At 49.2% G+C, this 15,225-nt stretch overlaps 6 protein-coding genes across 6 annotated transcripts; 5 read left to right on the plus strand and 1 right to left on the minus strand.

Moving 5' to 3' along the window:
• Window positions 1-94: 94 nt before the first annotated feature.
• ACE2 (Metallothionein expression activator) lies at window positions 95-3,936 on the minus strand. Its single transcript, XM_058500355.1, has 3 exons — window positions 3,683-3,936; window positions 2,699-3,469; window positions 95-2,652 (listed from the first exon to the last, which is right to left on the minus strand). The coding sequence occupies exons 2-3, from the start codon at window positions 3,396-3,398 to the stop codon at window positions 983-985; spliced, it is 2,370 nt and encodes a 789-aa protein (XP_058350191.1). The 5' UTR covers window positions 3,399-3,469; window positions 3,683-3,936; the 3' UTR covers window positions 95-982.
• A 272-nt stretch (window positions 3,937-4,208) lies between these two features.
• On the plus strand, window positions 4,209-7,041 carry ONS95_006873 (uncharacterized protein). Its single transcript, XM_058500356.1, has 3 exons — window positions 4,209-4,607; window positions 4,674-5,547; window positions 5,601-7,041. The coding sequence occupies exons 1-3, from the start codon at window positions 4,422-4,424 to the stop codon at window positions 6,554-6,556; spliced, it is 2,016 nt and encodes a 671-aa protein (XP_058350192.1). The 5' UTR covers window positions 4,209-4,421; the 3' UTR covers window positions 6,557-7,041.
• Window positions 7,042-7,115: 74 nt separating this feature from the next.
• On the plus strand, window positions 7,116-8,692 carry MRP4 (37S ribosomal protein, mitochondrial). Its single transcript, XM_058500357.1, has 2 exons — window positions 7,116-7,254; window positions 7,309-8,692. Exons 1-2 carry the CDS (start codon window positions 7,209-7,211, stop codon window positions 8,256-8,258), a joined length of 996 nt encoding a protein of 331 aa, XP_058350193.1. The 5' UTR covers window positions 7,116-7,208; the 3' UTR covers window positions 8,259-8,692.
• Window positions 8,693-8,823: 131 nt separating this feature from the next.
• ONS95_006875 (uncharacterized protein) lies at window positions 8,824-11,006 on the plus strand. The gene is made up of 3 exons (XM_058500358.1): window positions 8,824-9,773; window positions 9,895-10,584; window positions 10,677-11,006. The coding sequence occupies exons 1-3, from the start codon at window positions 9,489-9,491 to the stop codon at window positions 10,740-10,742; spliced, it is 1,041 nt and encodes a 346-aa protein (XP_058350194.1). The 5' UTR covers window positions 8,824-9,488; the 3' UTR covers window positions 10,743-11,006.
• Window positions 11,007-11,384: 378 nt separating this feature from the next.
• Window positions 11,385-12,662, plus strand: ONS95_006876 (uncharacterized protein). The gene has a single exon (XM_058500359.1). The coding sequence runs from the start codon at window positions 11,671-11,673 to the stop codon at window positions 12,490-12,492; it is 822 nt and encodes a 273-aa protein (XP_058350195.1). The 5' UTR covers window positions 11,385-11,670; the 3' UTR covers window positions 12,493-12,662.
• Window positions 12,663-12,719: 57 nt separating this feature from the next.
• Window positions 12,720-15,016, plus strand: ONS95_006877 (uncharacterized protein). The gene is made up of 6 exons (XM_058500360.1): window positions 12,720-13,067; window positions 13,191-13,519; window positions 13,583-13,670; window positions 13,783-13,940; window positions 14,013-14,204; window positions 14,336-15,016. Exons 2-6 carry the CDS (start codon window positions 13,415-13,417, stop codon window positions 14,831-14,833), a joined length of 1,041 nt encoding a protein of 346 aa, XP_058350196.1. The 5' UTR covers window positions 12,720-13,067; window positions 13,191-13,414; the 3' UTR covers window positions 14,834-15,016.
• Window positions 15,017-15,225: the final 209 nt, after the last annotated feature.

Here is a 15,225-nt window from a genome sequence, read left to right on the forward strand (position 1 = left end):
AAGCCAATGATATCTTAAAGTTTGCGCCACAAGATCATGACTAGAATCCTAAAATTGTCTTTGGAAATGTGATTCCTATCCACTACAACATGACATCTTCTTCAAACCCGCACTCATCAAAGCCGCAACATACTGTCCATCTACCTCACATCACTGCTCACCTTCATCTCTCAATCAATTAAACAATACAACCATCACATCATATTAATTCACATCACATTTCAACACATCTCAACGACTCCATACAAGTCTCTGAATTGAGATGAGGTAAAGACCGTACCGATCATATAACATTTCTTTGCAGTCAGACAGAGACAGACCACCTAGTCCTAAAGAAAGACAAAAACCCATGAAACAACATATCATATCATATCCCAATCCATTTATTCATCCCAGATCCAATCCCATCCAGTCCATATGAAAATTTTCCTAACTTCCTGCCATCGCAAACAACACAAATTTTCCAAACGCAATCCTTCCATTATTTCATACACGCACGTAGGTTTATTTCCATCTCGCATCCAAGTCGATCTAGAGACTGAAGAGAGATCGATCGAATGAGAGGGGAACCAAAACATGAACCAAGCAAGCAAACACGCAAACAAGTACTGAAATCCGAAAAAGCAAGGGCTGTCTAGAAACAGCCGCCCAGCCACATATCCAACCATTGTCAAAAGCGCAAAACCAGGATTCCCATGATATGGCAATCCAAACTTTCCAGCTGTATCATACATCAAGCACTACATCTACCTACCCATCCCCCGCTTGGAACGCTTATGCAGGGTGGGGGAAGTAGCGAAGGGAACAAACCCCATCAAGGGGTTCGAAGACACATCTTCGCTACTTACCTTTCACCCTGCACAAGAGATCCACTCCTTCCCATCACAACACAAGACAACACATAACACTATCATCGTACAAGCACATACCTCGCATCACATCAAATTCATTCCAAAAGAACAATGAGGGGAACGGGTAATCCCTACGGACTCCCGAAGAACACATCCTCACCATTCCGGAACAAATCATCCGCATCATGCGCCGCAAACGCATCCTCAAACTTCCCCATCAGTAGATCCGGCTCCCGCTCCAGCGCCGACATATCACCCGAGTGATGACTAGCCGCCGCGGCAGCAAATGCCTCGAGGAACATCTCGTCGTCGTGTTCTGAGATGTTGGCGAGCCCGTTCAGGTTCAGAGACATGTGTACGCCGTCACCGTTGTGTTGGGAGGCGTTGTCCATGTCGTAGTAGATGCTGGCTGCTGGGCTGGAGGAGGATTCGCAGAGGCCGGGGGGAGAGTGGTAGCTGTGGATGCTCTTGGCTGGGGAGGTGGGGTGGGATTGGTGGTGTACGCTTTGGGGGGTCGAGCCGCGGTGGGAGTGCTGCGAGTGGGTGCTATAGGCTGAAGGGGAGTGGATGGATTGGATTGCTTGGGGAGAGACGCAGTTTGCGGGTGTGGGAGAGCGGGGTTGTGAGTACTCGAAGTTGGCGTTGTCCATCACGGATGATTGCTGGCTGTACTGATTTTGGCTTTGGCTCTGACTTTGCTGGGGGTAATCGAAGTCTCCGAATGGCTTGTCGTCTAGGACGTCAAGCTCACTGCGAGGAGACTGATCACCGCGGCTGTCGGATCCTGAGGTCGAGGATGTTGAAGACATAGCCTTGTTCTTGCTGCGAGTTCGGGAAGATTTCTTGACGCGCTCTTCGTTGTCTGGTCGATTCTTGCGGGGTCTGCCACGCTTGACGGTCTTCTTTACAACACCTTCAAATGCACCGATGCACATTCCGCGTTGTCTGTGTCTAGTGAGAGCGTCATGTCTGGCGAAGCTGTTTCCGCATTGGCATGGATACGGCTTGACACCGCTATGGATCTTGGCATGGCGCTTCAGGTCGTGTTGGCGTACGAAGCATTTCTGGCAGTGCGGACACTGGAATTGTCTGTCTCCGAGATGGGTCTGCACGTGAGATTTGATGTTTTCCTTGCGGCCGAATCGCTTGTTACATTCTGGGTAAAGACAGATCCATTTCCCGTCCGATGGGTCCGGTCCTTGGATGAATGTTGCAATGTCATCGATGGTTATTCCAGTGTCAGTGATCGATTCATCAAGGTTGATGCTGCACACAGATTCTGATCTTCTGTGAGACGAGTGATGGGATTGATGCGATGTTGATGACGACATTGGATGACCGTGGTTTGAAGATTCTTGGTAAGACATGTCAGGAGCTTCAAGTTCTGGCTTGTTGACGAAAGGGTCAAACATGGCGCTTTGAGATACTTCTGGAGATGAGTTCTGGGAAGATCGGAAGGACAAGTTGTTGGAGTGTGGAGAGTATTGCGGGCTGTCGAGAGGCTCGTTTTTCATGAAATGAATGTTCATATTGGACACATTCATGAAATCGGCCGTTGGCATCGGAGCCGAATCGAAATTGCTTGAAGTAGGCAGCGGTCCTGTTCGAGGAGGAGTCGGCATGTAAGCCATATCTGCCGCTTTCCTCATATCGTCGAAAACGCCTCTCGCTCTCTGGTTACTCCTTGGCTTGATTGTCTCCTCCATTGACGTGTCGTAGGTATCGAGAAATCTCTGGTTCATCTGTTCCTGCTTTATCATATGATCTTGTGGAGTATCCACAGGTGTTGGGGGAAAGTAATCTACACATGTTAGCAAAATTCTATGAGAATCGGTAAATTAACATACTCGAAACGTTCTGATTTGGAGGGGTGGTTGGGCGGCATGGCGATTGTAGAGCGAGGTGCTCGAACCGTGCAACTCGATCCATTATGCCACCACTAATCCTCCTGCCTGCTGAGCTCCTCCTGCTGTGACTCCGGCTATTTGTTCCTTGGCTGCTGTTCTCGAAGCCAGCCGAAAAATCCAGGTAGGCGGACGGAGTCAGGACAGTTTCCGTCTGGTATAAATTGAAGTCTTGGTTCCCATTGTAGTTGTTGTTGTTGGGATCGACGTTGATTATCGTATTGATAGGTCCGGGAAATTGAAATTGAGACTGCGAAATCCTGTCTCCGTACTGGTTCGTACATCCGGCATCAAATGATTGTCTCTGAGGGGTGACGGCGGGCGAATTGAGGTAATTCTCGTCATTGTCGAATTGCGCAAACTGGTGTTGGCCCGGGCGTGCCAGTCTTTGCTGCTGCGTTTCTCGCAAAATATGCTGTGGTTGTGTCGTTTGATATCCTGGGTTAGTATTACTTACCATGTATTCCTGCGGTGGTGTTCGTCGTCGTCGTTGATCCAAGCTCATCCCCCGGCGATGGGAGTTGTGTCTCTGGATGTTGGGCAGGTTGGTGGCCTTCACTGGCTCGAATGCATTTGGTGTCGATTGTTGGCGTCGGTGTTGTCGTTGTCGGCTGTGAAGGTTGTTGGTAGGATTGGACAGCATCTTGAATGCTTGAAGAGTCCGGAAAGTCGTCGATTGAAAGTAATGCAATTAAGCACACCTGGGTTCCGAAACTGTGTAGAGTTAGTATGGAAAGAGACATTTTCTGCCCACACTTTTCTACGCATCTGGTGGAGGTCTTGACGGATGAAGAGGAATTCGCAGATAAGTCAACAAGAGACTGCACTGCGCTGCAAATCAATCCAGCCATCCAAAGTCCATTATCCAAGACCCATAAATGAAATGATCCAAAGCAAGACAGAGCATCGCATCCAGGACATTCTCACCTCACGCAGCGCAAGCCGTTAGGCCGGGCAAATTGAGATCGTAGGGCTGCTCAGTACTTGTTGACTCTGAGAGTCTTCTGGGATAGAGTTGTGACCTTCCTCAGGCCTTTAGTTGAGGACGAAGATTGATATGTGCTTTGTTGTACTCGCGACCAGAGGAAGTGGTAGTATTGGTAGGCAGAGTGTAGTTTGTGGTGGGTTTTGTGAAGTTTTAGATGTATGTGGATGTGGGTTTTGGAAGATTTGGATGATGGACCTGGGATCTAAAGCTGGCTTGTGATCCAGATGATATCTTTCAGTGGAGGGGACGTGAAGTCAACAGTCGCTCGGACCATTCGGCGGGCCGTGTTGTCGCCCATAGCAACCCGCCAGCATCCACCCATCGGCGTTTGCTAGGGCCGATCTCTCTGGCCAATCGGTTGACGGCAGCACAGAGCAGAACTGCCCTGGCGGCACGGACTGGGAGACCGTGTCAGGCGGGTTTCCCTATCAACGGCTGCATCCACCGAAAAACACGACCAGATCAGTTCAAGGCACATCAACTTTGTTCCCCTGTGGACGGACGGACTACGAATACCACCTAGGCACAGTCACATCATCCCACCGCACACCACTACACACACAGCTTACTTCCAAGGCATTATTGGACAATCAGCGCTTAGCATCCATTCCTGCTCTCAACTCTATCTGTACGCAAATACAGCCTGCGTGCATCGGCTTACCTCAAACAAACCTCGCCATGGCTTCCCAGGGGACCATGAGAGGGACTCCCAGTCGGAGCGGCAACCGAGGAACTGTACCAGCTTTTCCAAACAGCCCTGCCTCAAACATCCCTCGTCCTACTCTGGAAACACACTCTACCCAGAGTGAAGCTGGAGGATCAACCATGAGCGTCAGCAGGCAAAAGCAGACCAAGAAAGATGAGGTACGTGGATTATATGGCAGAGCGGGCGGAGTCACGGCAAGAAAACAATACTGATACTGTTTCTAGGCAATCCGGAGGAAAATCGAGACCGATCTCAGCAAGAAGAAGCATACCACGAGTCGAGCAAGACAAACGCGAAAGGCGCCTCCTGGAACTGTCCTCGCCCTCCGCCCCAGTCAAGCACTGCAAATCAAGCCGAATACCACTGTCGCAGAGGCTGCACAGTTGATGGCAGCGAAGAGAGAGGACTGCGTATTGGTTACCGACGATGATGATCGAATTGCTGGTATTTTCACGGCGAAGGATCTTGCTTTCAGAGTGGTCGGAGCGGGGGTAAAAGCCAGCAATGTCACAATCGCAGAAATCATGACCAAGAATCCTCTCTGTGCCAGAACGGACACAAGCGCAACAGATGCATTGGATCTCATGGTTCGAAAGGGCTTCCGCCATCTACCTGTTATGGACGAGAACCAAGATATTTCTGGTATTTTGGACATCACAAAATGTTTCTACGATGCTATGGAGAAATTGGAGCGTGCATACAGCTCTTCGAGAAAATTGTACGATGCGTTGGAAGGAGTACAGTCGGAGCTTGGATCAAGTCAACCGCAGCAAATCATCCAATATGTCGAAGCTCTGCGATCGAAGATGTCCGGGCCCACTCTGGAGTCTGTCCTCGACGGCAAACCACCTACCACCGTCTCCGTCAGAACGTCGGTGAAGGATGCAGCTGCATTAATGAAGGAAAATCATACGACAGCTGTACTCGTCCAGGACCAAGGTTCTATTACTGGTATTTTCACCAGTAAGGATGTCGTGTTGCGTGTCATTGCGCCAGGGTTGGACCCTGCCACATGCAGTGTTGTTCGTGTTATGACCCCACATCCAGATTTTGCTCCTATGGATATGAGTATCCAAGCTGCCCTGAGAAAGATGCACGGTAAGCCAACTCTGCTCACTTTTCTTTTGTCTATTTACTGATTTTGTTACAAGATGGCCACTACCTGAATCTACCGGTGATGAACGATGCTGGCGAAATCGTCGGAATGGTCGACGTTCTCAAGCTGACCTATGCTACCCTGGAGCAAATTAATTCCATGTCAACTGGGGATAGCGAAGGTCCAGCATGGAACAAGTTCTGGCTCTCGCTAGAGAACGAGACGGAATCGATCATGTCTGGAGAGGGAAGCCAGCATCACAGCCACCAACATACACATGGAGCCAGATCCTTGATGTCACCTGATATGTCTCGAGGTCATGAGCGTAATGTCGACGCAAGTGTTGCTCCAGGAGATTCAGCTTCTCACACTGGAGCCGAATCACCTCCTCATTCTGTTGTCACACCAGGCGAGACACATCTCGAGGATGTCCCATTCCCATTCAAGTTCAAAGCTCCCAGCGGTCGTGTCCACAGACTCCAAGTCATCGCCGCCAACGGCCTAGCTGAGCTCATCGAAGCCGTCATAGCCAAACTCGGCTCCGAAATCGACGCTGTTGGAGGCGTCGCAACCTTTGAGAACGGCAAACTCGGCGCTTCCGGCTTCGCACTCAGCTATCAAGACGACGACGGAGACACCGTTTCCATTACCACGGACCACGATCTCTTCGAAGCCATCCTTATCGCCCGTCAAGGTCACCGCGACAAAGTCGATCTCTTCGTCCACGATCCTGATAAAGCTCCCATCACCGCAACTCTGGATCCTCATCCCGTTATCCACAATGAACCAACACCGCCTCAATCTACCATTCGTGAGCGCAGAAAGGTCATCTCTGATGAAGAAGAGAGCGAAGATGAGCAGCCTGTGAGACGGAGAAAGAATGCTCCTCAGCCGGTGCAGGAGCAGGTTATTGCTGGTGTGCCGAATGAGTTGTTGTTACCTGGAGCGATTGTTACTCTTGCGGTTGTAATTGTTGGTGTTTTCACGCTGACGAGGTTGACGAGCCGTTAAGACGCGGCCGTTGATTTCAGCCGAACTGTGTGGAAGAGCGAGGATAAGGGGGAAGTTGTGTACGGCGGAGAGAGGAAATGTAGATTGCATGCATGGAAGCGGTGAAATGGTTGTTTTGATTGTTTTGTAAATTTATGTCTCTATATCCGGGGTGCTAGCATCGAGATGTGGTAATAAGACTGACTAGGGTGTTTTATTCTGCGAAACACTGCCCTGGATATGATACTTACTGGTCCGTGAAGTGATAGGAATTTGCGATACATGTGATAAATAGTCGGCCGTAGCAGTCAAGTACCATTGACCCTTCGCAGTTAAAAACTTTCCGTATGTTGTGTACATATTCGTCCATGTCATTTCGTTCAATTGATAGTACCAAGGGGGACAGACAGGTGCTCAGGAGGTTGAATTAGGAGCCGAAAAGAAAGATCATGGTGCATGAGATTAATGGAAAGGATATCTCACACTACAGTATACATTGATATCTGATTTTCAAAGTAATCCAATATTCTTCCATCAAATGGGCATCCCTTCAACAGGTTTCTATTTGAGGTGCACCATCAATTCCCGTCCCAAATAGGCTTAGCCGAGCCTGCAGCTAGTGGATCCGGGATATCTTCAACTTCAAAAAAGTTACCAGGGAAACAGAACGACAATGCGTCCCCCAACCATGATCCTCCGAAACGTCGCCATACGGCACGGTAAGCTCCCTTACTCCTCCATCCATTTCCCACCAGCTAATTGACCCTCTCCAGGCCGCAAAGCCCTCTCCTCCCCCCTCCGCAAATGCTGCCTCCGAACCCTCACCACCGAAGCCCTCCAACAAGAAACCTCCGCCATAGAAAACAGCATCACCAACCACACCAAAGAAACACACTCCATCGAAGCCAACATCAACCAACTCCACATCACGAAATCCTTCATCTCCCCCGCCTCCACCACCGGCTTAGGGAAACGCACCAACCGCCAGGTCGCCCGCGACCACAAGCTCCAGCGACACATCAAGAAGACCACCTCGCGCGTTGGCGGCCTGGTTGCACCACACTACGAGCCTCACGAAGTTCTCACCAAGCCTCCCAAGCCGGAAGATGTGACGTTGGAGCTCCTCATGGCTAGTCAGGCGCATCTGGGACATGCTACAAGTCTGTGGAATCCTATGAACCAGAGATATATTTTCGGAATCAGACAGGGCGTGCATATCATTTCTCTCGAGACCACAGCCGCGCATCTCCGCCGCGCGGCAAAAGTTGTAGAAGGTGTCGCGTACCACGGCGGCCTGATCCTCTTCGTTGGAACACGGCCAGGCCAAGGACCAGTAATTGTGAACGCAGCGAGGATGGCGAAGGGGTGTCATTTATTCGAGAAGTGGATTCCCGGGAGCATTACGAACGGCGACCAGATCCTTGCGAAGTGTGGGATTAAGGCGGTGGATGTGCTGGATGAGCCGATTGAGGGGTTCGAGGATAAGATTGCGGAGTGGAAGGCGTTGAAGCCGGATTTGGTGGTGTGTTTGAATCCGCTGGAGAATTATATTCTGCTGCATGAGTGTGGATTGAATAATATTCCGACGATTGGGGTTATTGATACGGATGCTGATCCCACTTGGGTTACGTATCCGATTCCGGCGAATGACGATAGGTTTGTTGCTCTGTTCTTCTCATCACCTACCCATACTTCTTCTATGTACTGGTTTCAAGACACTTGACTAATGGCTCTCTCTAACAGTTTACGCTGCACACAAGTCATCGCCGGAGTCCTCGGCCGCGCAGGTGAAGAAGGCCAAAGGAAACGTCTCGAGGCAGCCAGAACAGGCGAAATCACATGGCTACCACCGCCAGGACTCGGTAGTCCGTTTACAGAGGAGGACGAGAGGAAGCAAGAGGAGGCGAGGGTTGCTGAGGCGGAAGCTATGAAGCGTGCTGCTGCGCAGAGTCTGCAGGAGCGGTCACATGAGTTGTAAAATATACCTTAGACGTGTTTGCTGGTGGACAAATGGGCTTGTATAGATAGGTATGTATGTACTATGAATGCATAGCATGGATGGGAGATTATGGTTTGTTACACATATCCTTTTCCCCAAGAGTTGGGGATGAGTTAATTTCGGCGCGGTCAGTATCCTTCTCCTGCTCCATAAATCAGTCCTTTCTTCTCGTCCTTATCACCTTCTCAACTCAAAATACAACTATACGTCACTGCATCCCATCACCCATCCCTCCCATCTCTCTCATCCCCTCCCGCCCCAAAATCCCCATGTCTCACATACTCGTGGTAGCACAGCCTCGGAACTCATTTTCCTCTCCTCCCCACGCAGCAGGTCATTTCCCATCCCTATCCCTCCTCGCCTCACTTCTCACCGGGAAGTTTGATATCCGCTGGGATTCTATCAAATTGCCATCTTCTATCACATTGCCATTTTGTTCTTCCACCATCAGTGCTGTACTGGGAAGCTGCATAATGCACTTACTTATACGACTCAGAATTTCACGATGTCGATGGCGGGAAGTTGCAGTGGCAGTGATACGCCTCGCTTGTAGAGGGGGAAGAGCCCATGGCAGGAATGTGTGTGCGAGTGTGGTGTTGTACGGAGGGGTCGAGTGACTACTTTGGTACCTTACCTGGTTGTCGCTTCCTGGTCAGAGTGTCTGAGCAGGCCAGAAAGAGGGAGAGGAAGGAGGGGGAGCGAAGAGATGGGAAGTTACGCTGGGAAGGTTCGCCCTGCGGAAGTGGTGGTGATGACGATGATGAGTTTATGTTTTGTTGAGTTTGGCTTTTTGTACGCTCGTTACGTGGAGAGGGAGATTTATAAACACCTGTTTCTCACTACAGTCGCTCATTGAGTTTACCCCCCGCTCTTCGTCATTCAAGCATACTCTCATTCTCCTCAATTCCCTCTCCCTCATCCACTTCCTCAAATCCACACCAACCCACCACAACAATGAAGCTCTCCCCGTCCCTCCCCCTCATCCTCCTCCTCAGCAACCCCCACCTCACCACCGCACGCATCCCATCGAACTGGGCGACATCCATCTCCCCAAGCACAATCCTGAACGCCTCCCGCATGCGCGACCGTTCCCCATCGATTTTCGTCAGCGGCGGGCCAGACACGCCGCATCTAGCGGATATCATTGGCACGTGTAAGAATGAACAGGGTGGAATTGTGCAAAAGGCAGATTGTCAGCTGTCGGTTCTGGAGACGGGATTTTGTATGGGTTTGGCGGTTGTGAGTTCCCTGCCTTTCATCATTGTCTCTCCATCATGCTGCTGGAGAGTTGATATCGTTGAGTTGGAAAGCGGAGATGTTGGACTTGAGTAAGTCTTATATTGATATCTGAGAATTCTAGTTAGCATATCGCTCGCCCACCTACTGGGCCGGTGCATTTGGTCCAAACGGTAACAACAAGCGCGCTCTCGCAGCAACAGACGATTTCTTCGCTCTCCTCCCTGACCACCTCGAAGTCAGCAACATCAAGCTCAACGGCGCTGTTCTACCTCCCGATCCTTCCAGCCTGTCTCTCCATCGTCGTAAATCTGGGGCAAAAGAATACAGTGTTTACTACAAAGGCTCTCTCCCTCTGACTTTCATGGTCCATCATAAATCACATTCTTTGAACGAGAATGAGAATGAGATCGAGAATGATAACAATGCCCATACCGTCCCCCTTTTCGCAGCAACAGACGGCACCAAAATGTGGCTAACACACATCAAACCCATCACCACTCCCCAACCCTCCTCCTCCTCCTCCCCTGGTTCATCAACCCTCAAAGCCCGCAGCGGCTACAACGGCTACAACCACATCGGCGCAGGCGGTATCCGCCTCCTGGGTAACTCAGACCCGATCGCAACATGGGACGACACCATCGCGTGGCTGAACTCCAGAACTGAATCTGGAGGTGCAAGGCCGTATGATTATGTGCTGAATATGGCGAATATGGGGACTTTTGTAGGGCATAGCTTGAGGAGTAATGTGCATGATTTGAAGGGGAGTGCGTGGGGGTTTAATGGGCAGTTTGGGATGCAGGGGGAGTATCATGTGAGTATTTATTTCACACGATCTATCAGTTTTTGAGAAATGGATGAGAGGAGTGGAAAGATATGGGAAAGAAAGGGCTAATCTGGATATAGGGATTCTCGCCTGATTGGGAGGGAGATTTTAATTGGTGTTTTGGAGCTTACCCGACGAATTGCTGAGTGACCATTACGAGCTACCATTATCCTTAACTCACTCTTGGCTCTGAAATCACTGCGAAGCAGTCAGAGATCTCAATATTGGTATTATTGAGCTCTTTAGTCTGTGGACGGAAGCTGGCTTCTGGGATATGATTCATCATGCTGGAAAGGATGCTTTAGTCGTTTCATCAACTCTTTTGCTTGTTTACCTAGTGCGCCCTGACGAATGAACTAACTCTACTTACTTACATTCACTCTACAACCCTCTCACTCTCAGAACTTCACGAATGAATCATTATGGAATTAACCAATATTCTCTTCCCTTCAGTCCTATTGTTGGCACTTTGACTGCTGCCGCCACATACTGTATGGTGAACCTAATCCGGTAAATAAATAGCGCCTCGCTTAAAGTTACAGTAGACCATCCATCACCAGTGCTGACTTCACGGGAAGCGGGAATCAAAACATGCGGGTTGATGACAAAGAGCAGGACTTACTCCAAGGCACTCAGCAGTTAGCAATTACATACTAGTTAGATTGGCTGTGTACAGGAAAGGTACTAAATATGAACAGTGATGTGTTTATATCTTCCTCTCCCTGTCCAAGCATCCGTTCCCAAGATTCTAAATCACTTACCGAATCTCCGCTTCATCAATCACCACATCTTCCTCGATATTGCGAGAACAAAGGGTATTGGTTCAAGCGGAGCCTACGCCACGTGTGCCAACATAATTATGCAGTCTGCAGAATCTTTTACGTTGTGTAACGTGAAGAACTGCGCTAATCGCTCAATGTGGGGAAGGCAACATAGCTCCCTAATTTCTCTGCTTCCAGATTCATTAAGCAACTCTCCATTCTCGGATATTCGAATTCGAACCCACTTTTTTAATTAGTAGGCTATAACTCCCCCGCGCCCACGAGTCCAGTTCCGGAACCAGCATTCGTCGATATGGAGATCCTCCATCGAGGCGAGCAATATGGCGACACTGACGGTGACGGCGGTTTCAAGTACCAGCACACAACAGTCATCTACAAGTTCGAGAACAAAATCTATAGTGGAACCTGTCAACTCCGTATCTCCGGAGACTTCAACCCCAAACTCGAAGACATCTCAGACATCGTCTTGATACCGACCGAAGCCTACTGTCCACTTATCCCGCCCAAATTCACGAAAGTTCCTGAAGACTTGCTCGGAACCTGCTATATCAAGACGCCGCATCTTGCTTCATACACACCATCCAACCCAACGGAAATAAGCGACAGAGTTCTCAGAGAAGTTGCAGTCCTGGAGACACTTAGAGCGAATCCGCATCCCAACATAGCGAAATACATCGGTTGCCAAGTCCATGATGGTCGGATCGTTGGGATTTGCTTTATCAAGTACCGCGAGACTTTGGACGAAAGAGTCAATCCCGGATGGCATGGGAAGACCATGTTCAGCTACGCGGATTCGAAACGCCCGCTTGATGATCGTGAAGGGTTTTTGGCTGGAATCGAGAGCGGTATTCGGCATTTGCACGCGCTTGGTCTGGTTCATAATGATATCAAACCTGGAAATATCATGTTGGATGATGATGATAATCCGGTTATTATTGATTTCGATAGCTGCTGCCTAGAAGGTCAGGACTTGGAGGGAATGGGTGGTACGTTTCAATGGGCTGATTTGAGTGCGAAAATTGCTTTGCGTAGGAATGATTTCGATGCTTTGTGGGATATTCGGGAGTGGCTGAATGATAGTAGCATCAAGGATTTTAAAATCAAAGACGAGTAGTGGAAGCCGTTGCGGCGGGAGCCGAAGGAATTTATGAAAGGTTGCAAAGACCCGAAGGGGATTGACGCAGTGATGTCAGGGGATTGATGGCGGGCTGCCGGCAACAGTGAATGACGAGACTATATAGAATTTCGTAGAGTGATAGAGATGAAAAACATGCAATGCAGAGCTGTTCCACTGAATTAAGATTAAAGGGAATTACTACAATCTTCAAATCGTAGTGCCCCTAGTATATCCTTATTACAAGATACAAAATATACACGGCAAGTAAAGTTTATCGCGATTTTGAAGTAGAGAACTAATCCTGGCCTTTTCAAAAGTGTAGAGGAGATGCGCTTGTATGAAGGAAAGGCGTAGTTCCCCGCACTCCCAGCCCTCCACTTCGCCAGCTGCACAGTACTGTACCAACCAATCGATCCTGTGGAACAGCATATTTTGATTGACCTCGCTTAGAGCAATTGTAGCCACCTACCCATCCAATAGTGCTTACATACCTGTAGGTACTTACCTAATTCACGGGACACAGCAGAAGCATGCAGGCTGATGACAAAGAGCCGCACACTTAGTAATCAGATGTCAGTGAGTTCAGTTATCTGTAGGAAATGCACAATCGCAACCAGCAATCTGATTATGTACTAGAGAAGATACGTGCAGTACAGATGTAGATATACGTATAAGCTAAAATATATCCATTTTAGGGATAAGATAAGATGGGCCAATGAGATCGAGGAATTGAGTTCGAATGGGGCCGAATTAGAGAGGGGAAGGGGAGGGCATAAAGCAGCTTAACCCTTGGTACTTCGGTCTTCTTTCCTCGATAACTCTTCATCCCCTCTGCTCCAGCCCATGAAGAGAGCTGAACCAAGTTTCAAGTGCCTTCAATCTCTTCAAGAAACCCATCCTTTATCATCCAATCTCGACAATGACAGCCACCAACAAAGCAGCCTGGATCCTTTCGAAAGGCGCCACCCCCACCGTAGGTGAGGCGGATATTCCCGTGCCAAGTGTCGGGGAGCTGGTTCTTGAGGTTTGTTTAACCCTGTGCCAAAGTTTCAAGGAGTCCATCAGCTCATCACATGTTGTGAGATAGAATAAAGCATTCCCTCTCCATCCGGGAGATTGGAAGGTTCTGAAGGGGATTATCCCTATTGAGTTGAAGTATCCGACTGTCATTGGGAGTGCGTTTGTCCTCTTCCTTCCTCGATCGCTGCCCTCGCTACCACGCCCGATCCAAAACCTCACAATGATATATGCAAAAAGTAGGATGCTGATAGGTTCGGGAAAGCATAGATTACGCAGCGGGTGTGGTGCACTCAGTTGGTCCGGAAGTCACACGCTTCAAGCCGGGTGATCGCGTACTGAGCGTCACCTGCTTCTCGTTGCTTAATGACTATCGGTATGGCGCGTATCAGCGTTTTGTGTTGAGTGGCGAGGAAATGACTTCTCATGTGAGCATCTCTCGTACCCAAGATTGGCTTTTATATCTTGTGTTTGTCCGTTTCTGACAAATTCCTCGCTAGATTCCTGACACGCTCCCCTTTCCGGAAGCTACGAGCGCTTCGCAGATTTATGCCTCCATGTCGGCTATGGTCCTTCATCTGGGTTTGGATAGACCTTCTGCTGCACCGAACCCGACGAATAAAGATAAGAAAGTCTTGATCTGGGGAGGGGGTTCGAGTTTTGGATTCTTTGCTGTACAGATTGCTGTGCGGGTATGTATTGTCTGTTGTATTTTAAGATTCTTAAAATTTCATTTCCATTGCAGCCCCGTTCAACAATCCAAAGACAGAGGGACTTGGCTCTTAGAACAATTGATAAATGCTAACTGAAATTCTTAACACAGGCTGGCTACACAGTCCACACAACCGCCTCCCCCACATCCGAATCCACGCTCCTCTCCCTCGGCGCATCCACAGTCCACCCTTACACCTCCCCAACCCTCCACAACGACCTCCTATCCCACGGACCCTACCACTCCATCTTCGCTGCCCAAGACGACGCCCCCTCTCAACTCCTCATCGCCAAACTCCTCGCCGCTCAAGGCGGTGGCTCATTCATTTCTACCATGGGCCCGCGACCCCAACCTGATGATGTCACCTGGCCAGAAAACGTCAAGGTGGAGTTCGTGCAGTACATGGATGATTATTTCAAAGCTGAGAATGAGGAGTTCAAGAATTGGGTGTTTGGTGAGTATATTGAGAAGGGATTGAAAGAGCGAAATTTGAAGTTGGGAGAGGTGGAGGTTGTGGGTGGGTTGGGGAGTGTGAAAGGGGCGTTGGAGAGGTTGGAAGGTGGTGGGGTGAGGGGGAGGAAGTTAGTCGTTAGGGCGGATTGGGATTGATATTGAATTGGCGAAACTATAACTGAATGAAAGATTTCAGAATTGGGTTTTGGCATACAGATCATATAGCTTTCAGGGTGAGACGAGACTATGGAATGTTGGAGAATTCATGATTACTGCCCTTTGTTGACTTTCGCTTAGCTCGTTTCCCAGTGTTAGGAAATCCTGTTTCATGACCTTGCCTCCTCCAGTCACTGAGCTTCTTTTGTACCTCAATATATGTGCCTGCACATGCTATTAAATCTAGTTGTGCAATCTTTTTGCGCCATCATAGAGTCACGGATCTCGACGTTGTCAACAATTACAAAAGTGTTTCAAGACTTTCCAATGACACACCAGCAAGTAAACGGCCACAAAACTATCAAATTGGTTCATGAGTCTTTGGACTGCGA

This window comes from Cadophora gregata (genome assembly GCF_030347475.1).
Source record: "Cadophora gregata isolate MNR1 chromosome Unknown scaffold_18, whole genome shotgun sequence".
NCBI classification, from domain to species: domain Eukaryota; kingdom Fungi; phylum Ascomycota; class Leotiomycetes; order Helotiales; family Ploettnerulaceae; genus Cadophora; species Cadophora gregata.

Excerpts from the sequence above, each read along its gene's own strand:
- ACE2 (XM_058500355.1), bottom strand. The coding sequence starts at position 3,398 with ATGCTGTCCAATCCTACCAACAACCTTCACAGCCGACAACGACAACAC. Across the intron at positions 2,653-2,698 it reads TCCAAATCAGAACGTTTCGA|ATTACTTTCCCCCAACACCT; the intron begins GTATGTTAATTT and ends TAACATGTGTAG.
- ONS95_006873 (XM_058500356.1), top strand. The coding sequence starts at position 4,422 with ATGGCTTCCCAGGGGACCATGAGAGGGACTCCCAGTCGGAGCGGCAAC. Across the intron at positions 4,608-4,673 it reads AGCAGACCAAGAAAGATGAG|GCAATCCGGAGGAAAATCGA; the intron begins GTACGTGGATTA and ends TACTGTTTCTAG. Across the intron at positions 5,548-5,600 it reads TGCCCTGAGAAAGATGCACG|ATGGCCACTACCTGAATCTA; the intron begins GTAAGCCAACTC and ends TTTTGTTACAAG.
- MRP4 (XM_058500357.1), top strand. The coding sequence starts at position 7,209 with ATGCGTCCCCCAACCATGATCCTCCGAAACGTCGCCATACGGCACG. Across the intron at positions 7,255-7,308 it reads AAACGTCGCCATACGGCACG|GCCGCAAAGCCCTCTCCTCC; the intron begins GTAAGCTCCCTT and ends GACCCTCTCCAG.
- ONS95_006875 (XM_058500358.1), top strand. The coding sequence starts at position 9,489 with ATGAAGCTCTCCCCGTCCCTCCCCCTCATCCTCCTCCTCAGCAACCCC. Across the intron at positions 9,774-9,894 it reads TTTGTATGGGTTTGGCGGTT|TTAGCATATCGCTCGCCCAC; the intron begins GTGAGTTCCCTG and ends TGAGAATTCTAG. Across the intron at positions 10,585-10,676 it reads GGATGCAGGGGGAGTATCAT|GGATTCTCGCCTGATTGGGA; the intron begins GTGAGTATTTAT and ends ATCTGGATATAG.
- ONS95_006876 (XM_058500359.1), top strand. The coding sequence starts at position 11,671 with ATGGAGATCCTCCATCGAGGCGAGCAATATGGCGACACTGACGGTGAC.
- ONS95_006877 (XM_058500360.1), top strand. The coding sequence starts at position 13,415 with ATGACAGCCACCAACAAAGCAGCCTGGATCCTTTCGAAAGGCGCCACC. Across the intron at positions 13,520-13,582 it reads TCGGGGAGCTGGTTCTTGAG|AATAAAGCATTCCCTCTCCA; the intron begins GTTTGTTTAACC and ends GTTGTGAGATAG. Across the intron at positions 13,941-14,012 it reads GCGAGGAAATGACTTCTCAT|ATTCCTGACACGCTCCCCTT; the intron begins GTGAGCATCTCT and ends ATTCCTCGCTAG.